Genomic DNA, 25,055 nt, shown 5'->3' on the forward strand with positions numbered 1-25,055 from the left:
TCATCCTCTGTCTACCATCTGATTCAATGGTCTTCCCTGTTATCTGATCCCATCACTAATACCCTTTCAGTGAAAACATTCTCCCTGCCCTCGCTTCCTATGCAGAACTTAATTTGTGTCACCCGGTATGTCGCCCCTCATCATACGGAGCAACTTGTACGGATCAATTCTGTCTGCTCTCTAAGGATCTTGAACATTTCCGTCTGACAATCTCCAGGTGTGACTTCCTTAACCTTTCCTGATAAATTACACTCCTGATCTCCAAATCATCTTTCTTGCTCATCTCTGTAATCCTCTATTGGTAATAATATCCTTCCTGTTATTGGGTGACCAAAGATGTACACAGCAGTGCAGAAAGGGTTCCACTCATTGTCTGATAGATTTGTGGCTGTAAGATTTCAGTCCTTCTGAATCTGATTATAATGTTCCTGATTTGCCCTCTCTCATTTTCTGCTATCTGGAGCTATCTCCCGATCCTTATCACCAGGAGTGGACCGAGGGGGAATCACAGATTAACCTGACAGGTCTGATGGAATCACCCAAACGTGCGAATGAACCCATCCCTGGGGATTTGGGGCGGCGTCAGTGTTTATGGCTAGAGATGGCCGGGAGGTCTGCTCTGTCCCTGTTCTGTCGTGGGGCTGGAACCCCTGAATTTCAACCCTGGCACTTCATGGTAAACACTCCTTTCATTATCAAACAGCAGCTTCTCCCATTTACCATGAGCTCTGCCATTTGAGATCCTCCAGTAACATTTAAATGACCAAGACTAACCCCTTTGCCTCCCACCCGTAAATGTTTTTGAGCTTGATAAGTTCCCATTTTGAGCTGCCCTGTGTTTTATTTATTGAGCCAATATTCTATCTCAGCTCGAACAGGCACAGCACCAATGATGTCTGACCCCTGAGCTGAAAGGGAAGAGGAAGCTTGCCTGTCCTGTGCTTTCACAAGAGACTACGTCAGTTACTTTGTGCAGAGTAATGACTGAGACCTCAGAGTGTTGTGTATCGCTGGGAGCTTTGCTGCTCCGTCTCTAGACTCCTTCACTGGTCTCTTCCCACAAGGTAGGCAATCTTACTGCAATCATACTTCTTTTCAAAGGATTGATGTAAATGTGCTTTCAATAACTGATCCCATTTGGGCATTGCTCAAAGACCTTGTCCCTTGTTGATCTTTCACTCTTTCAGGTCACTTCCTCTGTTGCACCCTGTTCCTCTTTAGACTAAACACGGGCATCAAGTGCTTATTTATTTGGTTTGTCTCATTTTTCATAAAGCTCCAAGAAGGAGGTTTCTTACAACTAACTGATGGCCAACTTTTGTCTAAAATTAGGGTCTTAAATCTGAACAAAGCAAATTACGTAGGTATGAGGGGCGAGTGGGCTGAGGTAGATTGGGAAACGACTTTAAAAGATTTGACGGTAGTTAGGCAATGGCAAACATTTAAAGAAATAATTCACAACAAATATAAATTCGCTTAAGGAATAAAATCCCTACGGGAAACGTAGTCCAACCGTGGCTAACAAGGGAAGTTAAAGATAGTATTAGATTAAAGGAAGAGGCTTATAATGTTGCTAAAAGGAGAAGTAAGCCTGAGGGTTGGGAGGATTTTAGAATTCAGTAAAAGTGGACCAAGGAAAAAAAATAACAATTTTAGGCATTGCTCAACCGAGAGCCAATGTAGGTCAGCGAGCACAGGGGGTGATGGGTGAACAGGACTTGGTGCGAGTTAGGACCCGGCCAGTGAGCACAGGGGGTGATGGGTGAACAGGACTTGGTGCGAGTTAGGACCCGGCCAGTGAGCACAGGGGGTGATGGGTGAACAGGACTTGGTGCGAGTTAGGACCCGGTCAGTGAGCACAGTGGGTGATGGGGGAACAGGACTTGGTGCGAGTTAGGACCCGGTCAGTGAGCACAGTGGGTGATGGGGGAACTGGACTTGGTGCGAGTTAGGACATGGTCAGTGAGCACGGGTGGTGATGGGGGAACAGGACTTGGTGCGAGTTAGGACATGGTCAGTGAGCACAGGGGGTGATGGGTGAACAGGACTTGGTGCGAGTTAGGACCCGGTCAGTGAGCACAGGGGGTGATGGGTGAACAGGACTTGGTGCGAGTTAGGACCCGGTCAGTGAGCACAGGGGGTGATGGGTGAACAGGACTTGGTGCGAGTTAGGACCCGGTCAGTGAGCACAGGGGGTGATGGGGGAATAGGACTTGGTGCTAGTTAGGACCCGGTCAGTGAGAACAGGGGGTGATGGGGGAACGGGACTTAAACATAGAAACATAGAAAATAGGTGCAGGAGTCGGCCATTCGGCCTTTCGAACATGCATCACCATTCAATGAGTTCATGGCTGAACATGCAACTTCAGTACCCCATTCATAGAAACATAGAAACATAGAAAATAGGTGCAGGAGCAGGCCATTCGGCCCTTCTAGCCTGCACCGCCATTCAATGAGTTAATGGATAAACATGCAACTTCAGTACCCCATTCCTGCTTTCTCACCATACCCCTTGATCCCCCTAGTAGTAAGGACTACATCTAACTCCTTTTTGAATATATTTAGTGAATTGGCCTCAACAACTTTCTGTGGTAGAGAATTCCACAGGTTCACCACTCTCTGGGTGAAGAAGTTTCTCCTCATCTCGGTCCTTATCCTTAGACTGTGACCTCTGGTTCTGGACTTCCCCAACATTGGGAACATTCTTCCTGCATCTAACCTGTCTAAACCTGTCAGAATTTTAAACGTTTCGATGAGTTTCCCTCTCATTCTTCTGAACGCCAGTGAATACAAGCCCAGTTGATCCAGTCTGTCTTGATATGTCAGTCCCGCCATCCCGGGAATCAATCTGGTGAACCTTCGCTGCACTCCCTCAATAGCAAGAATGTCCTTCCTCAAGTTAGGAGACCAAAACTGTACACAATACTCCAGGTGTGGCTTCACCAAGGCCCTGTACAACTGTAGCAACACCTCCCTGCCCCTGTACTCAAATCCCTTCGCCATGAAGGCCAACAAGCCATTTGCTTTCTTAACCGCCTGCTGTACCTGCATGCTAACCTTCAATGACTGATGTACCATGACACCCAGGTCTCGTTGCACCTCCCCTTTTCCTAATCTGTCACTATTCAGATAATAGTCTGTCTCTCTGTTTTTACCACCAAAGTGGATAACCTCACATTTATCCACATTATACTTCATCTGCCATGCATTTGCCCACTCACCTAACCTATCCAAGTCACTCTGCAGACTCATAGCATCCTCCTCGCAGCTCACACTGCCACCCAACTTAGTGTCATCCTAATTTGGAGATACTACATTTAATCCCCTCATCTAAATCATTAATGTACAATGTAAACAGCTGGGGCCCCAGCACAGAACCTTGCGGTACCCCACTAGTCACTGCCAGCCATTCTGAAAAGTACCCATTTACTCCTACTCTTTGCTTCCTGTCTGACAACTAGTTCGCAATCCATGTCAGCACACTACCCCCAATCCCATGTGCTTTAACTTTGCACATTAATTTCTTGTGTGGGACCTTGTCGAAAGCCTTCTGAAAGTCCAAATATACCACATCAACTGGTTCTCCCTTGTCCACTCTACTGGAAACATCCTCAAAAAATTCCAGAAGATTTGTCAAGCATGATTTCCCTTTCACAAATCCATGCTGACTTGGACCTATCATGTCACCTCTTTCCAAATGCGCTGCTGTGACATCCTTAATAATTGATTCCATCATTTTACCCACTACTGAGGTCAGGCTGACCGGTCTATAATTCCCTGTTTTCTCTCTCCCTCCTTTTTTGAAAAAGTGGGGTTACATTGGTTACAATGCTGACACAGGTCAGTGAGCACAGCGGGTGATGGGTGAACGGGACTTGGTGTGAGTTAGGACACCGGTCAGCGAGCACAGGGGGTGAAAGGTGAGCGGATTCGGTGTGAGTTAGGACACAGGTCAGCACAGTGTGTGATGGGTGAGCGGGACTTGGTGCGAGTTAGGACACAGGTCAGTGAGCACAGGGGGTGATGGGTGAACGGGACTTGGTGCGAGTTAGGACACAGGTCAGTGAGCACATGGGGTGATGGGTGAATGGGTCTTGGTTTGAGTTAGGACACGGGTCAGCACCGGGTGATGGGTGAGTGGGACTTGGTGCGAGTTAGGACACAGGTCAGTGAGCACAGCGGGTGATGGGTGAGCGGGACTTAGTGTGAGTTAGGTCACAGGCAGCGAGCACAGGGGGTGATGGGTGAGCGGGACTTGGTGCGAGGTAGGACATGGGTCAGCGAGCACAGGGGGTGATGGGTGATTGGGACTTGGTGCGAGTTAGGACAGGGGTCAGCGAGCACAGGGGGTGAAAGGTGAGCGGATTCGATGCGAGTTAGGACACGGGTCAGCACAGTGGCTGATAGGTGAGCGAGACTTGGTGCGAGTTAGGACACGGCAGCAGACTTTTGGATGAATTTATGGAGCACAGGACGTGGGAGGCCAGCCAGGAGTGTGTTGAAATAGTCAAGTCTAGAGGTAACAAAGGCATGGATGAGGGCTTCAGCAGTAGATGAGCTGAGGTAGGGGTGGAGTTGGGCGATGTTACGGAGGTGGAAATAGATGGACTCAGTGATAGCACGTTCAACTGTATGAGGGACACCATCACCAGCGCTATTTAAATGTATCATAAAATACTTGCGGGTTAGTTGGTGGATTATTTCTTCTGTAAGTTGCTGAAATTCTATGGTTTGGATGTTTTCCATACTGGTTAAAAGTTTCAATATTCCACATGGAGCAGTCTGTCTGGTGCTGAATTACATTTTGGTAACGTAAAGGCTTGTGCACAAACCAGTTGCTTCCAGGCATAAGTGGCCTAGTAGGGTTTCCTCTTGGCTTTGAGCGTGACTGGGAGAGTGAGCAGAGGCCACGCAGAGCAGTACATCTGCTGGAAGAGGGAGGAGGAGGGAGGAGGAGGGGGGTAAGTGTGCTCAGCAGGAGGCCATATCCACAGAGAGCCTTCAGGGAGGGGGTCTGTTGATGAACAAACTCCTGGAGTGTTGTGATGCCCTGGAAAGTCCTTTGAACATTGGTATCTATGGCCACAATGGCAGCAGTCTGAGGATCCAATGACCACACGCTGAGATTGCCTGACAACAGTCTGAGCCTCCAATGACCACAAGCTGAGATTGCCTGACAACAGTCTGAGGATCCAATGACCACAAGCTGAGATTACCTGACAACAGTCTGAGGATCCAATGACCACAAGCTGAGATTGCCTGACAACAGTCTGAGCTGCCAATGACCACAAGCTGAGATTGCCTGACAACAGTCTGAGGATCCAATGACCACACGCTGAGATTGCCTGACAACAGTCTGAGGATCCAATGACCACACGCTGAGATTGCCTGACACCAGTCTGAGGATCCAAAGACCACACGCTGAGATTGCCTGACAACATTCTGAGGATCCAATGACCACAAGCTGAGATTGCCTGACAACAGTCTGAGGATCCAATGACCACAAGCTGAGATTGCCTGACAACATTCTGAGGATCCAATGACCACAAGCTGAGATTACCTGACAACAGTCTGAGGATCCAATGACCACAAGCTGAGATTACCTGACAACAGGCTGAACCTCCAATGACCACAAGCTGAGATTGCCTGACAACAGTCTGAGGATCCAATGACCACAAGCTGAGATTGCCTGACAACAGTCTGAGCTGCCAATGACCACAAGCTGAGATTGCCTGACAACAGTCTGAGGATCCAATGACCACAAGCTGAGATTACCTGACAACAGTCTGAGCTGCCAATGACCACAAGCTGAGATTGCCTGACAACAGTCTGAGGATCCAATGACCACACGCTGAGATTGCCTGACAACAGTCTGAGCTGCCAATGACCACAAGCTGAGATTGCCTGACAACAGTCTGAGCTGCCAATGACCACAAGCTGAGATTGCCTGACAACAGTCTGAGGATCCAATGACCACAAGCTGAGATTACCTGACAACAGTCTGAGGATCCAATGACCACAAGCTGAGATTGCCTGACAACCGTCTGAGCTTCCAATGACCACACGCTGAGATTGCCTGACAACAGTCTGAGCCTCCAATGACCACAAGCTGAGATTGCCTGACAACAGTCTGAGCCTCCAATGACCACAAGCTGAGATTGCCTGACAACAGTCTGAGGATCCAATGACCACAAGCTGAGATTACCTGACAACAGTCTGAGGATCCAATGACCACAAGCTGAGATTGCCTGACAACAGTCTGAGGATCCAATGACCACAAGCTGAGATTACCTGACAACAGTCTGAGGATCCAATGATCACAAGCTGAGATTGCCTGACAACAGTCTGAGCTGCCAATGACCACAAGCTGAGATTGCCTGACAACAGGCTGAGGATCCAATGACCACAAGCTGAGATTGCCTGACAACAGTCTGAGGATCCAATGACCACAAGCTGAGATTGCCTGACAACAGTCTGAGGATCCAATGACCACAAGCTGAGATTACCTGACAACAGTCTGAGCTGCCAATGACCACAAGCTGAGATTGCCTGACAACAGTCTGAGGATCCAATGACCACAAGCTGAGATTGCCTGACAACAGTCTGAGGATCCAATGACCACAAGCTGAGATTACCTGACAACAGTCTGAGGATCCAATGACCACAAGCTGAGATTGCCTGACAACAGTCTGAGCCTCCAATGACCACAAGCTGAGATTGCCTGACAACAGTCTGAGGATCCAATGACCACACGCTGAGATTGCCTGACAACAGTCTGAGGATCCAATGACCACACGCTGAGATTGCCTGACAACAGTCTGAGCCTCCAATGACCACAAGCTGAGATTGCCTGACAACAGTCTGAGGATCCAATGACCACAAGCTGAGATTGCCTGACAACAGTCTGAGCCTCCAATGACCACAAGCTGAGATTGCCTGACAACAGTCTGAGCCTCCAATGACCACAAGCTGAGATTACCTGACAACAGTCTGAGGATCCAATGACCACAAGCTGAGATTACCTGACAACAGTCTGAGGATCCAATGACCACAAGCTGAGATTGCCTGACAACAGTCTGAGGATCCAATGACCACAAGCTGAGATTACCTGACAACAGTCTGAGGATCCAATGACCACAAGCTGAGATTACCTGACAACAGTCTGAGGATCCAATGACCACAAGCTGAGATTACCTGACAACAGTCTGAGGATCCAATGACCACAAGCTGAGATTGCCTGACAACAGTCTGAGGATCCAATGACCACAAGCTGAGATTACCTGACAACAGTCTGAGGATCCAATGACCACACGCTGAGATTGCCTGACAACAGTCTGAGGATCCAATGACCACACGCTGAGATTGCCTGACAACAGTCTGAGGATCCAATGACCACACGCTGAGATTGCCTGACAACAGTCTGAGCTTCCTCTGCAACACTCAGACTTTGGGTGGGTGCTGCTTGTGTTGCAATGGATGCTGGGACATTGGCCATCAGACGCTGCGTCCTGGTTGGTTCCACAGGTGTGCTGCTGGAGGTAGCCACCCGTTCCATGTTGGAAATGATGGGCTCCAAGCTCTGCACAAAGCCCTGTGCCAAGTTAGTGCCTGAGTTGTCCATGCTCCTTAACATTGAAGGTAGGCTTCTGGCAGGCTTTCCGGTGTGTCCACCCAGCAGCCTCTGGTGTAGCCTGGCCCATCGAAGTCATTAGCTGAGTCCTCTGTATCAGAACTAGTGCGTGACCTCAACCTGCGGCGAGCTGCTACCTGAGCTGTCATTTCCCCCTGCCCTGGCTGCAGCGCACTTGTGCCCAGTGTCTCACCGTGTGCAGATCCCACCTCTTTCCTCTCGCAATTACACACAATGTCAGTATGTGAGCTGGTGGCTGCGACTGTGAAACCCAGTGACGGTGTGTCTTCCTGCTCTGCCTCCACTATCTGGGCAGCTTGTAGTTCCTGGCTATTTCAAATGAAAAGTGACACGTGAAGGGTTGTGGTGAGGGGCGAGGAGAAAGTAAGAAGTGCTTGTTTACACCATCTGCAGCTCATCAGTCAGAAGAGAATGTGGGATGGGACAGAGGTGGGATGAGAGAAGGAGGATTAGGAATGTGGATACCCTTATCTTCAATGGTCTCAGCCCCGCTAGTGGCCACGGCCTCAACAATGGCCCTTCCCAAAATGGCCAGCATCGTATCTCCATAGAGATTCCAACATGCAGGCACGCCTCACCCTCTCCGGTTAGTCCCTGCTTCATCCGGTTCTGCATTACCTTCTCCACCGAGAAAGATGGAAATGTGTCAGTGAGTATTGTGCAATCTGTCCGGGTGATGTGACTGACATGGTTGAATAGCTGCCTGTGTGTGCAAGCTGTGAGATGTTGGTTGGAGGATTGCAAAAGTGCTAAGTGTGTGAGGGTGAGGTGAAACACATGAATGTTTGGGTTGAGTCCTGATTGATAGAGATTAGAACGCTCTATCACGTTCTCAGGGGTTATTCAATTTAACCCCTACTGCCTTTCAATTCTGTTTGGAAATATTTAAACGGAAGGATTACTTCCCATTTACAGTTACCTGGGCCTTGACAGTTCAGTGAAGGATGTAAATATGGTTAATGCGAAACAGTGACACTAAGATAACTATCTACTGCTTTGGGTCTCTCACATGACCAAAGTCAGGACCAATTAAACAAGCCCACCACCATTTCACTATTGTCCGACATTTCAAAGATTCATAAGAAAACATTTTAGCTCGTGTTTCGGAGTTGGTATTCTACGTTTTATTTGTAACACGAAATATAAAAATGATTAGTTTCACCTAACTTTCAGACACAAGACTCTGTATATAAGGTGTCAGCCGTGGCTCAGTGGAACACTCTCACAGATACGTTTGTGCATCTTTAAGGGAAAATTGGATAAATATTTGAAGCGGGGTAAGATTTAGGGCTGTGAGAGTGAGTGGGGCAGTGGGATTAGTTTTTGGATTGTTCGAGCAAAGTGTTGGCACAGACACAACGGGACAACTTCCTCTGATGTAATCTTCAATGTCTCTATAGAAAGGAGTGACACCATTGAAGAATATAGTGAGCAATTATCTTTGTATCCATCAGAGTGAACCGAATCCTGGAGCGAATCAGTTACTTGTATAGATTCTGCCTGAGATGTAGAGAACAAGAAATGCTGCTGAGAGAATAAGCACAAAGTGGGAGATCTTGTACAAGGAATGGTGTCTCTTCAGCTTCACTCCAACCCAGTTCCACACACGCACACACGTGTATGTGCATGCACACACGCATTAGAGAGAAAGAACTGGTACTTATATACTGTGCTTGAAATCAAGACAGCATTTAACCAAGTGAGGCAGTAAGGAGCCCCTGTAAAACTGGTATCAGTGGGAATGAGCGACGACGATGGTTGTGACAATTTCAAGCCAATCATCTCAACCCTATGACATCGCTGCCCACCATATTGGAAGGTTAGGGATCCAGCTTGTGCCCAAAAAATGGGTGCTGCCCCATCGAGTTTCCAGGCCTATGAGTCTCAGCCTCAAGATAGCTTCCAACTCCAGGCTGCTGATTTGATACAACCTCATTTACAAAGAGTTTCATTGGTCACTACAGAGAGCACCAACCTGAGGGAAGGCTGCCAAATAGATCACACAACTGAGGTGCAAAATGTAGCGGTGGTCAGGTGTGATGGAACTAAGTTAACTCTGATTTGGCTCAGTGTTAGTGATAGTCACACCAGGACTTTCCTTTTGCTAACTAGTTCTTTTAACCCCAATCCCGACCAGTAGTTTATGTTTTACATCAGTTTGTGAGATGGTATCCTGTAATACCTTTTTGCCGGGGTGCATAACGGCCTGGTAAAGGTCTTTCAAATGTATTTTATTTATAATTCTTCTCGGGATATGGGCGTCGCTGGTAAGGCTGGCATTTTTGCCCATCTCTAGTTGCCCTTGAGAAGCTGGTGATGGGCCGCCTTCTTGAACCGCTGCAGTCCGTGTGGCAAAGATATTCCTACAATGCCCTTAGGGAGGGAGTTCAAGAATATAGACAGGGTGACATGTGACTTGGAGGGGAACTTGGAGGCGATGGTGTTCCCATGCGTGAGGAAATCATTTGGTAAGCTGTTTTATCTGTTTTATTTTTCTTCACAGTCCGAAGTGTTAAACATATTGAAGAAATGTGCCTCAGTTTTACGTCTGGTGGTTTTCTGGTACAATATATATCTGTATCTATGTGTGTATTTCTTACAGGGAAAGAGAGTGAATCTGTGAAATGAGTCAACGATTTGTCTGCAGCAAAATGCCAGCTGGTTTGATGTTCAGTTTCTGTGTGTTTCTCCTTCCGTCTGTTCTCACACATAGTAAGTGTCTTATTTCCACCAATCACAGTTTTACTGTATCACTGTTTAATGAATTCATTCAGCGGGTATTCAGGAAGTACGTAAGGTCTATGGCCTCAAATTTCCACAATGCTGTTTTTTTGCGTATTGCCAGAGTTACGCCTCAACTCCAAAAAAATAAGTAGCAAGTTTCCCCGTTCTATTGTTTGAAATTGGGGCCACGCAGCCTGCCCTGTATCTTCAGGGGGTGGAGCCTAATGTCTGCACCGAAAAAACAATGCCCCCCTTCTGCGCATGCGTGAAAAAAATGGATGTTTTTGACATGATTGCTATGGGCGCGCATGTACAGGACAGCTCTCGGTCTGCTTTCGGCCATTTGTAAAGGACCAGTTGGGTGTGAGAACTTTAATTCTCATTGGAAAAATCCGAGCTGCAATACAAGATGCAACGCGGCACAAGGACCTAGAGTTCCTTACAGGGTGAAGTGGACGCACTAGTTACTGTGATTGAGGCCAGATGGCACGAGCTGGACATCAGCAGAGATCACATAAAAGTTTCACCAAAAGAAATGAAGAAAAGCTGGAACCAACTTGCAGAAGATTACGGTGCAATGCTGACCACCCCGAGGTCTGGAGGTCGGTGCAGAGAGAAGTGGCAGGACCTTGGTCAAGTAGTCAGTGTAAGTAATATTTTCATTTATTCAATGGAATTGCAATTGTAAATGTGACCAGCTGCATGTCCCACCCAGCAGAAAGACACCCTCCCTCAAAAGTTATGTTTTCATCTTTGCAGAGGAAGCTGGCACACAACAAAAGGGAAAGAACTCGAACAGGAGGAGCCTGGTAAACCTGCACCCACTGACACCCTTGGAAGAGAGGCTCACTGCTTTGATGGTCCTGCCTGGAGAAAAGCAATCACCACGACACAAGCTGGGCCCACACTCGAGGGAGAGGGTAAGTCCTGCAAATTCCACAGTCTGCCTTTGCTAAATGTTAAGTACCGCGCGGGCTAGCCACGCTTCGGTTCATGGGGATGTCTCCGTCAGCTACACTTCAGTTGATGCAATGTGCTATCATTCATCGTGGTCCTTCAAATCAGCCTGCTGCCTGCACTGTGTGAGCCTCCTCCTACCACCCACCCTGGCCCCTCCTCTGCTGCTAACCATTTGTGTGTTCTGTTATATTTTGCAGAACTTGAGGCCAACCTTGACGATGCAGAAGATTGAGACGCGGACGAGACAATCCCACCTTCCCGACCAAGAGCATGAGGGTGAGGGGGAGGGGTTGTACTCACTCTGGAGGAGGTGCAGGTGTCCCCCATTGAGGTGCCAACCCTTTTCCTGAGTGGTACGAGTGTTGCTGGGACATTCCATGGGTTCCCACAGTCCGAGGCTGTGGGTCCCAGTGGGATGTAGTGAGCCACACCCAGGGCCCCACTGTCTGAGGCTGTGGGTCCCAGTGGGATGTAGTGAGCCACACCCAGGGCCCCACTGTCCGAGGCTGTGGGTCCCAGTGGGATGTAGTGAGCCACACCCAGGGTCCCACTGTCCGAGGCTGTGGGTCCCAGTGGGATGTAGTGAGCCACACCCAGGGCCCCACTGTCCGAGGCTGTGGGTCCCAGTGGGATGTAGTGAGCCACACCCAGGGTCCCACTGTCCGAGGCTGTGGGTCCCAGTGGGATGTAGTGAGCCACACCCAGGGCCCCACTGTCCAAGGCTGTGGGTCCCAGTGGGATGTAGTGAGCCACACCCAGGGTCCCACTGTCCGAGGCTGTGGGTCCCAGTGGGATGTAGTGAGCCACACCCAGGGCCCCACTGTCCGAGGCTGCGGGTCCCAGTGGGATGTAGTGAGCCACACCCAGGGTGAGGAGGGGAAGGAGAGCTCGACAGCGCTCTCCTCAGGTGCAGGATCTAACAGATGTGGTTCAGATGATGACAATGAGTGCGGAGAGCATTGACCTTACACGATCACTCCTGGACACCAATAGTGGGGTGGGTGATGAGGTATCAGGACTGTCGGGAGAAGTAACAACACTCTCAGTAGAAATGGAAACACTGCGGGAACATGAGGGAGGGAGTTTTGCAGGTGGCTGATACATTGTCGGTGAACATGAGGGAGGGAATGTCACAGGTAGGTGACACACTGTTAGTGAACATGAGGGAGTGAATGTTGCAGGTAGTTGACACACTGTTAGTGAACATGAGGGAGGGAATGTCACAGGTAGTTGACACACTGTTAGTGAACATGAGGGAGGGAATGTCACAGGTAGTTGACACACTGTTAGTGAACATGAGGGAGGGAATGTCACAGGTAGGTGACACACTGTTAGTGAACATGAGGGAGGGAATGTCACAGGTAGGTGACACACTGTTAGTGAACATGAGGGAGGGAATGTCACAGGTAGGTGACACACTGTTAGTGAACATGAGGGAGGAATGTCACAGGTAGTTGACACACTGTTAGTGAACATGAGGGAGGAATGTCACAGGTAGTTGACACACTGTTAGTGAACATGAGGGAGGAATGTCACAGGTAGGTGACACACTGTTCGTGAACATGAGGGAGGGAATGTCACAGGTAGGTGACACACTGTTAGTGAACATGAGGGAGGGAATGTCACAGGTAGGTGACACACTGTTAGTGAACATGAGGGAGGGAATGTCACAGGTAGGTGACACACTGTTAGTGAACATGAGGAAGGGAATGTCACAGGTAGTTGACACACTGTTAGTGAACATGAGGGAGGGAATGTCACAGGTAGGTGACACACTGTTAGTGAACATGAGGGAGGGAATGTCACAGGTAGGTGACACACTGTTAGTGAACATGAGGGAGGGAATGTCACAGGTAGGTGACACACTGTTAGTGAACATGAGGGAGGGAATGTCACAGGTAGGTGACACACTGTTAGTGAACATGAGGGAGGGAATGTTGCAGGTAGTTGACACACTGTTAGTGAACATGAGGGAGGGAATGTTGCAGGTAGGTGAGACGCAGTCGGGGCACATGAGGGAGGGAATGTTGCAGGTAGGTGAGACGCAGTCGGGGCACATGAGGGAGGGAATGTCGGAGTTAGCTGCTGCAATAGGGGAACGCGCTCAGACCCTGCGCCCATTGACAGAATCAGTTGCCACTCCCACTCCAATCCCCAGACCAGCCACTGAAGGGACCCAAGTCGGGCCTTCTACATTACCGCCCCTCCCCACCCCCCCGACCCCCCCATCAAGAAGTGTGCAATATCCGAGATGTTCGAAAGAATAAGCTTGGTACCAACCCAAGAAACGATGCGTGTCACCAACACCAAGTGCAGCTGTGGTCTGAGAATAAGGTGGAGGAGAGATGGGTGCTGCCTTTCTTTGCTGCTGCTGTTCTTTTTATTATTGCTGTTACTGTTGTCACTGTTCTCAAATTAAACATTTTTGTAAGTTATATAAATTTACAAGTTTAAAAGTTTCCAAATGATCTTTAAGTTTTTAATGATCTTAGAGTTTGAAGTGATCTTAGATTTGTAAGCATTGTTAAAGTTTGAAAGTGATCTTAACTGAAAACTTTAAAGTTTGATCCAAGAATATTTTTATTAAAGGTAAGTACAAACAAATGTTTGTTAAACTTTTGAATAAAATATATTTTAAATTATAACTGAATCATTGCCATTATTTGTTCCATTACTAACACAAGATTTTGAAGTAAACAAGAATCATTGCCATGATTTGTTCCATTAACACAATTCACATTACGGAATAGTTGCCGCTGATCCCTCGGCAGCAAAGTGTTCATGGATGAGCTGCTGGTGCAAGGCTCGAGCAATCGTTAAAGGGGCACGAAGGCCCGCTCTCCTCCGCCATCGTACTCTGGGTTCAGGTAGTTGCATGGCTTCCTCCTCCTCCTCCTCCTCCTCCTCCTCCTCCTCCTCCTCATCTGCAGCTTCCTCATCATCATCAGCCACTCTCACCTCAGGTGGGTCTTCACTACCAGCTGCTGCTGCCTCATGACTAAGTTATGCAGCATGCAGCACACAACAGTGAACTGACCGATAATCTCAGGGGAGTATAGCAAGTAGCCTCCAGAATGGTCCAGGCATCGGAAACACTGTTTCAAGATGCCAATGGTCCTCTCTATTATGCTGTGCGTCGCAATGTGCGGCATGTTGTATTCCCGGTCAGCTTCCGTCCGGGTTATACGCAAGGGCATCATGAGCCAGGTGGCAGGCCGTACCCTTTGTCTCCCAGTAGTCAGCTCTGCCCTTCTGGCTGCTGCTGAAACATGGTAGATATAGCGCTCTTGCATAGGATGAATGCATCATGGGTGCTCCCAGGGTATCTTGCATCAACTGACATGATGCGATTCATGTCGTCACACATGAGTTGCACATTAATGGAGTGGAAGCCTTTTCTGTTCCTGTACAACTCACATTACTCCCAAGATGCACGCAAGGCGATGTGGGTACAATCAATGCCGCCTTGTACCCTTGGGAAGCCAGCAATCCTGGAGAAGCCCACAGCCCTTTCACGCATTGCCTGGGTGGACATGTAGTCATTCCTCCGGGCATATACTGCAGCAGTCACCTGCCGAATGCAGACATGTGTTGCATGTTGAGAAATGGTGCACACATCCCCAGTTGTAGCTGGAAACGATCCAGATACATAGAATGAAAGTGCAGCTGGAACCTTCACTTCAACTGACAAAGCAGTCCTCCTGACGCTTCTAGGTTGCAGGTCTGCTTTCACTAACTCACAGATCTCAGTTACAACTTTTTTGTGGAAACGCAGCCTTCTGACACAGTCTGCATCACTCAGGTGCAGGTACTAACACCTGTCTCAATATACCCGAGGTGGGTAAGGCCTCCTGCCCATCATCCTACATGTTCTGAGGTTCCTCACACGATGGTGTCTAATCAATTGTCTCCTCCGCAGCACCATCATGCAGAAGGCTTGCACGTAGTATGACATTGTCACTATTGCCCCCATGATTAAATTGTACCTTTGCAAGAAGCTCAAAAAGACAGGCAGGACAAGTTTCTTTGTTGTCTCGCTCCCCAAGGTCAATGTCCCAGTATGGACCACACCCAGGTCTGAGCATGTGCAATGGGTTTGCATAGATCGGGAACCTCCCCCCGCTGGATTTATTTGATGCAGAGTGACATAGTGTAAGGGTTCTCATCCCTTCAGTTCAGATTCCACACCCCGCCACCCCCCAGCCCACCCCGCTGGGCTTTTCGAGCCGAGCCCCGAGCCCCTGTGTGCGGGCGAGGGACTGATTCTGCCGGTTGACGCTCCGACCCTCGAGCCCGGTTTGGAGATGTCCGGTGGGGGCGTGGCACTTTAAAAATTATCCAAACTTAAAGAATTGCACGAAAGCTCCATTCTCTGTATCTTCAGTTGGAAAAATGAAGCCCGATGATGTGTATTTATGTGTTCGTGACTCCCTCCAAAACTTCACCGAAACACAACGGTGTCTTTCTGCGTTGATTTTTTGACGTGCGCTGGTTTTTTGTTAAAACCCAGAAGGTTTTTTAGGAGTGGTCACATTCGCTGTCCTCGGAGAAATGGAAGTTGGCCAAACTTGCATAATTGTGTAAAAATGACACAGACATCAGGTTACTATGTCTCAAAAAAACCGTAACTAACTGAGTTACGCTGGCACACAATCTTTGGGGAAACTTGGACTTTAAAATTTAGGCCAAAAAAACGGCACAAATCACTGGGGAAAATTGAGACCCATAATTTTCATGTCCCTGCTCCTTTAGAATCAGAGACTCATCGGGGCTGAAATTGGGGAGCACCACGTGTGGGCTGTTAACTTTTAAAAGTTTAAAAAATTAGTTCCAAACGCAAATGATTTCAAACTTTTACAACATTTTCCGTTTGCCCAGTGGGCAGTAAGGTTCCACTTCCTTCCTGGAGCGCGATGGGCAGTGGGCAGGGGGAGGGGTCACTGGGCACTGGGGGGCACACTGGGCACTGGGCTGGGGGGCACACTGGGCACTGGGGGGCACACTGGGCCGGGGGGGGCACACTGGGCTGGGGGGCACACTGGGCACTGGGGGGCACACTGGGCCGGGGGGGCACGGGGGGGGGACTGATCTGGTGGGGGGTGCACACTGTGCCGGGGGGGGTAGGGGGGGGTCACTGAGTGGAGCCGTGGAGCAGAGACCTTGCAGAAAGCAGCGGTCCCAATACCGACCCTGGGGAACACCACTGTGTACCGACCCTGGGGAACACCACTGTGTACCGACCCTGGGGAACACCACTGTGTACCAACCCTGGGGAACACCACTGTGTACCGACCCTGGGGAACACCACTGTCTCCCGACCCTGGGGTACACCACTGTGTACCGACCCTGGGGAACACCACTGTGTACCGATCCTGGGGAACACCACTGTGTACCGACCCTGGGGAACACCACTGTGTACCGACCCTGGGGAACACCACTGTGTACCGACCCTGGGGAACACCACTGTGTACCGACCCTGGGGAACACCACTGTGTACCGACCCTGGGGAACACCACTGTGTACCGACTCTGGGGAACACCACTGTGTACCGACCCTGGGGAACACCACTGTGTACCGACCCTGGGGAACACCACTGTATACCGACCCTGGGGAACACCACTGTATACCGACCCTGGGGAACACCACTCTGTACCGACCCTGGGGAACACCACTCTGTACCGACCCTGGGGAACACCACTGTGTACCGACCCTGGGGAACACCACTCTGTACCGACCCTGGGGAACACCACTGTGTACCGACCCTGGGTAGCACCACTCTGTACCGACCCTGGGGAACACCACTGTGTATCGACCCTGGGGAACACCACTCTGTACCGACCCTGGGGAACACCACTGTGTACCGACCCTGGGGAACACCACTGTGTACCGACCCTGGGGAACACCACTGTGTACCGACTCTGGGGAACACCACTGTGTACCGACCCTGGGGAACACCACTGTATACCGACCCTGGGGAACACCACTGTATACCGACCCTGGGGAACACCACTGTGTACCGACCCTGGGTAGCACCACTGTGTACCGACCCTGGGGTACACCACTGTGTACCGACCCTGGGGTACACCACTGTGTACCGACCCTGGGGAACACCACTGTGTACCGACCCTGGGGAACACCACTGTGTACCGACCCTGGGGAACACCACTGTGTACCGACCCTGGGGAACAACACTGTGTACCGTTCCTGGGGAACACCACTGTGTACCGACCCTGGGGAACACCACTGTGTACCGACCCTGGGGAACACCACTGTGTACCGACCCTGGGGAACACCACTGTGTACTGACCCTGGGGTACACCACTGTGTACCGACTCTGGGGAACACCACTGTGTACCGACCCTGGGGAACACCACTGTGTACCATTCCTGGGGAACTACACTGTGTACCAATCCTGGGGAACACCACTGTATACCGACCCTGGGGAACACCACTATGTACCGACCCTGTGGAACACCACTGTGTACCGACACTGGGGAACACCACTGTGTACCGACCCTGGGGAACAACACTGTGTACCGACCCTGGGGAACACCACTGTGTACCATTCCTGGGGAACACCACTGTGTACCATTCCTGGGGAACACCACTGTGTACCATTCCTGGGGAACACCACTGTGTACCGACCCTGGGGAACACCACTGTGTACCTCCCTCCAGTGCGATAAACAACTGTTGAGTTGATCTTCTCGCTGCAGATGGTCAGTAAATGTTTAGGGACCAGTATCGCCCCCCAGAGGTAACAACGGAGGTGCTGAGGAGGCCAATTCCTCGACCTCTGTGTTTAAACTTCACTGTGTATACATTGAGCATCGAACACTTTTATTTTTGGTAACTGTGATGTGAATTGCTATTTAATCTAGAGTCACAGATACTTGGAATTTATCACTTCAGCTAATTTCATTTATGAACAAGTAAATTTAAAAATGGTTACAATGGGGATTGTACTGTTACCCTTGAGTATCCAATAATATTTGTTTACTGCTGTGCTTAGAGCGAAGGCACCTCATGAATCAAAGGAGAAAGTGCAGTTCTGTGATTGGTAGTGATGGACTATTGACTGAATGATGTGACCACTGTCACCAGAGGCCACCTGGAAGTATCGGAATACATTAACCTAAAGTACATTTGTCACTGTCACAGCCACAGTTGACCAGGAGTTGTAACAGTAACATGGGGGTACTGGTGCATGAAACACAAAAGGGTAGTATGCAGGTACAGCAAGTGATCAGGAAGGCCAATGGTATCTTGGCCTTTATTGCAAAGGGGGTGGAATATAAAAGCAGGGAAGTCTTGGTACAGTTATACAGGGTATTGGTGAGGAGGCCACACCTGGAATACTGCGTGCAGTTTTGGTTTCCATATTTTTACGAAAGAATATGCTTGCTTTGGAGGCAGTTCAGAGAAGGTTCACTAGGTTGATTCCGGTGATGAGGGGGTTGACTTATGAGGAAAGGTTGAGTAGGTTGGGCCTCTACTCATTGGAATTCAGAAGAATGAGAGGTGATCTTATCAAAACATATAAGATGATGAGGTGGCTTGACAAGGTGGATGCAGAGAGGATGTTTCCACTGATGGGGGAGACTAGAACTAGGGGGCATGATCTTAGAATAAGGGGCCATCCATTTAAAACTGAGATGAGGAGAAATTTCTTCTCTCAGAGGGTTGTAAATCTGTGGAATTCGCTGCCTCAGAGAGCTGTGGAAGCTGGGACATTGAATAAATTTAAGACAGAGATAGACAGTTTCTTAACCGATAAGGGAATAAGGGGTTATGGGGAGTGGGCGGGGAAGTGGAGCTGAGTCCATGATCGGATCAGCCATGATTTTATTGAATGGCGGAGCAGGCTCGAGGGGCCGTATGGCCTACTCCTGCTCCTATTTCTTATGTTCTTATGTTCATAGTGGTTATGTTACTGGGCCAGTAATCTAGAGGCCTGGACTAATGATCCAGAGGCCAGAGTTCAAATCCCACCACGGCAACTGGGGAATAAAATATTCAGTGAGTTAAAATCTGGAATGAAAAGCTATTATCAGTAATGGTGACCATGAAACTATCTGATTGTTATAATCCCCATCTGGTTCACTAATGCCCTACCTGGTCTGGCCTACATGTGACTCCAGACCCACAGCAATGTGATTGACTTTGAACTGCCCTCTGCGGTTCAGGAAGGCGACTTACCATCAGCTTCTCACGGGCAATTAGGGAGGGCCACTAAAGGGTGACCTTGGCAGTGATGCTCATATCACAAGAATTAATTCAAAAAAACATTTTTACAATTGCTGAAGTACAGAGAAAAGGAATAATCACTGGCCACAATGATCTAACAATACTTTGGGGGAAAGCTTGCCCTGTGCCCTGATTGGGGCAGTAAGTTTCTGGGGCCGGGACTTTGAGCGCCCGGAATTGCCCCACACAGGAAGTGGAACACAATCTCACGCGCTGCACTTCCTTTGGGGGTGAGACCCGGAGCACTATTGGGGAACTGAAGGAAGCTCTATGTGGATGCTCCACACAGTGCTGACACACTTCAACGCCTCTCCCCTTGCTCTCTGCAAGGCCTCAGATGTGGTTGACCCTTAACTGCCCTCTGCAATCACATAGCAAGCCACTCAGTTGTAACAAAACCGCTACGAAAAACAATAATAAGAATAAAACCGGACGGACCACCCGACATCGACCTTGGCACTGGCTTCGGGCACGATAACGGCCCACCCAGCCCAGCTCACCCGGCAAAGTCCTCCTCACCAATGTCTGGGGACTTGTGGTAAAATTGCGAGAGCTGTCCCACTGACCAGTCAAGCAACAGCCTCACATAGTCATACTCACACAATCATACCTTTCAACCAATGTCCCAGACTCCTCCATCACCATCCCACCGGCAGGACAGACCCACCCGAGGTGGTGGCTCAGTGGTATACAGTGCGGAGGGAGTGGCCCTGGGAGTCCTCAACATTGACTCCGGACCCCATGAGGTCTCATGGCTTCAGGTCAAACATGGACACGGAAACCTCCTGCTGATTCCCACCTACCGCCCTCCCTCAGCTGATGAATCAGTTCTCCTCCATGTTCAACACCACTTGGTAGAAGCACTGAGGGTAGCAAGGGCACAGAATGTACTCTGGGTGGGGGACTTCAATGTCCATCACCAGGAGCGGCTCGGTAGCATCACTACTGACCGAACTGGCCGAGTCCTGAAGGACATAGCTCCCAGACTGGGCCTGCGGCAGGTGATGAGAGAACCAACACGAGAGAGCAACCTACTTGACCTCATCCTCACCAATCTACCTGTCACAGATACATCTGTCCATGACAGCATTGGTAGCAGTAACCACCACACAGTCATTGTGGAGACAAAGTCCCATCTTCACACTGAGGACACCCTCCATCGTGTTGTGTGGAACTACCACCGTACTCAATGGGATAGATTCAGAACAGATCTAGAAGATCAAATCTGGTCATCCCTGAGGTCCTGTGGGCCATCAGCAGCAGCAGAATTGTATTCTACCACAATCTGTAACCTCATGGCCCGACATATCCCTCACTCTACCATTACCATCGAGCCAGGAGACCAACCCTGGTTCAATGAGGAGTGTAGAAACAGCATGCCAGGAGCAGCACCAGGCATACTTGAAAATGAGGTGCCAACCTGGAGAATCTGCAACACAAGACTACATACATGCTGCACAGCAGAAGCAGCATGCTATAGACAGAGCTAAGTGATCCCACAATCAACGGATCAGATCAAAGCTCTGCAGTTCTGCCACATCCAGTCATGAATGTAACAACTGGAGGAGGAGTCTCCATGAATATCCCCATCCTCAACGATGGCGGAACCCAGCACGTGAGTGCAAAAGACAAGGCTGAAGCGTTTACAACCATCTTCAGCCAGAAGTGCCGAGTGGGTGATCCATATTGGCCTCCACCTGAGGTCCCCACCATCACAGAAGCCAGACTTCAGCCAAGTCGATTCACTCCACGTGATACCAAGAAAGGGCTGAGCGCACTGGATACAGCAAAGGCTAAAGGTCCCAACAGCATCCTGACTGTTGTGCTGAAGACTTGTGCTCCAGAACTAGCCGCGTCTGTAGCCAAGCTGTTCCAGTACAGCTACCACACTGGCATCGACCTGACAATGTGGGAAACTGCCCAGGTAAGTCCTGTCCACAAATGGAGGACAAATCCAATCTGGCCAATTACAGCCCGATCAGACGACTCTCAAGGCTTCTTCGGCAGCAACTCGCAAACCTGCGACCTCTACCACCTCGATAGACAAGTGCAGGAGGCACATGGGAACACCACCACCTCCACGATCCCCTCCGAGTCACACACCATCCTGACTTGAAATATATCGGCCGTTCATTCATCGTCGCTGGATCACAATCCTGGAACTCCCTCCCGAACAGCACTGTGGGAGCACCTTCACCACACGGACTGCAGCGGTTCAAGAAGGCGGCTCACCACCACCTTCTCAAGGGGCAGTTAGTGATGGGCAATAAATGTCGGGCTTGGCAGTGACGATCACATCCCATGAATACATTTTTTTAAAGATATTTGGAGCCTTTATATCCTGTAACCTGGAATGAACTATTTCCTCTCTTTTTATGTTGATAATTGTAGTAATGCTGTATGTTTTATCACTCTAGTAATGGATACACTGAATGTATAATGGAATTGTTCTGTTTTTCTCTGTAATAGTGACTGCAGTGAAGGTAACATGATCAGTTAAATATACAAATATGACTGTAAATAAATGAACTACATAAATAATTACGAACATTGGATTAAGGAATTGTGATTTGATATCAAAGTGCTGACATTGTTTCTCTTTCCAACAGGAAACACCAATCATATTTATTTTTTAGATGAGAGAGCTGACATTCGATTAAAAGGACCAGACAATCCTGGGGATGGCCCTGTTGTCTGGGAATGGAAACCACACTCAGGGCAAGTAATGCAGCGGCTGGTTACTTTTCACAAGAGGAGTTCGGTCCGGTGGGACGCACAATGGAATGATCAGACTGGAGACCAGGACTTGTATAGTAAAGTACGGCAGGATTCTGGTACCATCAATCTGATAATTTACAATCCCACATTTAAAATTGCGGGATCATTCATCTTAACTCAAACACAGCCGAGTAATAAAACCCTGAAACTGTACGAACTATTTGGGATCAAAGGTGAGTGGGACAAAGAGCAGAAAAGGGTCAACAAAACGATTCTCGGTAAATAATTTCACATGTAATGATGAGAGATTGCCAGGACCACGTGAGATTGATATCACCCAGTGCAGAGAGCAGCTCTCATTAAACAGGGGAAAGATTTTGTTCGTTGTTTCTCTTGAAATAGTCAACATGAGTAAAAATGTGTTGATAATTTCACCAGAAATAGCAAACGGAGGAATCTAGCCCACAGAGAGTATTACGGTCTGTACACTGACGCACTCTCTGTAAGATAGAAACATAGAAACATAGAAAATAGGTGCAGGAATAGGCCATTTGACCCTTCGAGCCTGCACCACCATTCAAGATCATGGCTGATCATTCACCTCAGTACCCCTTTCCTGATTTCTCTCCATATGCCTTGATCCCTTTAGCCGTAAGCGTCATATCTAACTCCCTCTTGAATATATCCAATGAACTGGCATCAACAACTCTCTGCGGCAGGGAATTCCACTCACCGAACCTGTCCAAGTCACCCTGCAGCCTCGTAGCGTCCTCCCAGCTACCCAGCTTAGTGTCATCTGCAAACTTGGAGATATTACACTCAATTCTTTCATCCAATTCATTGATGTATATTGTAAAGAGCTGGGGTCCCAGCACTGAGCCCTGCGGCACTCCACTAGTCACTGCCTGCCATTCTGAAAAAGACCCGTTTATCCTGACTCTCTGCTTCCTGTCTGCCAACCAATAGTAGTAATAGGCCTCAGCACTGTGGGACAGGTATACGATGGGCCAGTATCACTGCTCCTGATTGGTGCCCACTGAACCCGTTAGATGTGGCACTTGGTTCAGGTCCCAGAGGATGTGGGGTGTCTGTGGAACTTGTGCTCTGCCAAAGAGTTAACGCCTTCAGGAAAGCGGGAAGGAACATGACAGAGAAAAATAGGTATATTGTGTCAATTCAATAATATTTAAAATCTTTAGTGCAAATAAATCAAAATCTTTAAATGGTGCCAACAAAAGATGTTGCTGAACAGCTTCACATCCTGGTTGATTGATGGGTGGAACATCTAAATGAGGCGAAGGTCACCGTCAAATGAACTTGACACAAAATATCATCCTATCCTGAAATATCATCATGGACAAAATATGATCGTGACGGTACTGTCCCTGGACCATTACATAGGAATACATCGGATATCATCATCAGAGGCGGTCCTCGAAACGCCAAAAAAAGGACGAGTTCACAGGTGTTTCAATGAAGGACCTAATATTCCCGATCCCGAACTCCATGTTGAAGGGTGGAAGATGTCTCTGCGTGGATTTTTTTAACGTGGGGTGACCGTTGCACACCAGCCACCACACGGGCTTGACAGAGCGCTAGGTCTTGGTCCAGTGGCAAGGATTACCCAAGACAACTGGAGACCTGCTCTGCTGCACGGGCCTAGTGCGCACAGATATCGCAGTGTGGGCTGGACCGTGCTGCCCCTGGGCCCCTGGCCCTGAACTCATGCCTCCCCTGGGCCCCGATCACCTCCCTCCACAGTCTCTCACAGCTCCTTCGCCCCGACCTCGCTGCTCCTGCTGTATCTGCCCACGCTCCAATCACTGACCTGGACCTTGATGACTTCACTCTTGGTTGCCGTCGCCCTCCTGCACCAGCTCGCGCAGTACCTTGCCGTGGTATGCAGCCACGCTGCCCATGGCCATCGCTCACTGCTCCTTTTATGGCCTGACCTGCCGCTGATGTTCCCTCGCAGGTCGGGGTCTCCACGCTGCCCATGGCCATCGCTCACTGCTCCTTTTATGGCCCGACCTGCCGCTGATGTTCCCTCGCAGGTCGGGGTCTCCACACTGCCCATGGCCATCGCTCACTGCTCCTTTTATGGCCCGACCTGCCGCTGATGTTCCCTCGCAGGTCGGGGTCTCCACGCTGTCCATGGCCATCGCTCACTGCTCCTTTTATGGCCCGACCTGCCGCTGATGTTCCCTCGCAGGTCGGGGTCTCCACACTGTCCATGGCCATCGCTCACTGCTCCTTTTATGGCCCGACCTGCCGCTGATGTTCCCTCGCAGGTCGGGGTCTCCACACTGTCCATGGCCATCGCTCACTGCTCCTTTTATGGCCCGACCTGCCGCTGATGTTCCCTCGCAGGTCGGGGTCTCCACACTGCCCATGGCCATCGCTCACTGCTCCTTTTATGGCCTGACCTGCCGCTGATGTTCCCTCGCAGGTCGGGGTCTCCACACTGCCCATGGCCATCGCTCACTGCTCCTTTTATGGCCCCGAGTGGTCACTAAGGGGTTTCGGAAACATAGAATGAGCCATTGATCTCCAACCACTAAATTGATTGTTAATATCAAACATCCATCTGCCGCCTGTGGTTGTATGGTGGCTATATATCAGTTACAGATAGAGTATCCCTTCCACTTCTGCAACACCGCCCGACTCTTCCCCTACTCCAGCCTATCTGCCGCTAAAACTCTCATTCATGTATTTGTCACCTCCAGACTTGACTATTGCAATGTTTTCCTGGCCGG

The 25,055-nt window shown here is 49.4% G+C and overlaps 1 protein-coding gene across 1 annotated transcript in view; it reads left to right on the forward strand.

Annotated features, from left to right (window-relative positions):
- The first annotated feature begins 989 nt into the window (after nucleotides 1-989).
- LOC139273350 (uncharacterized) overlaps nucleotides 990-25,055 on the forward strand; it is a 73,538-nt gene continuing 49,472 nt past the window's right edge. The window contains exons 1-2 of the mRNA XM_070890205.1: nucleotides 990-1,064; nucleotides 22,191-22,532. Coding sequence (XP_070746306.1) covers nucleotides 22,307-22,532 — 226 coding nt within the window. The 5' untranslated portion in view covers nucleotides 990-1,064; nucleotides 22,191-22,306. The remainder of the gene's footprint in view (nucleotides 1,065-22,190; nucleotides 22,533-25,055) is intronic.

This window comes from Pristiophorus japonicus, chromosome 1, assembly GCF_044704955.1.
Source record: "Pristiophorus japonicus isolate sPriJap1 chromosome 1, sPriJap1.hap1, whole genome shotgun sequence".
NCBI classification, from domain to species: Eukaryota; Metazoa; Chordata; class Chondrichthyes; family Pristiophoridae; genus Pristiophorus; species Pristiophorus japonicus.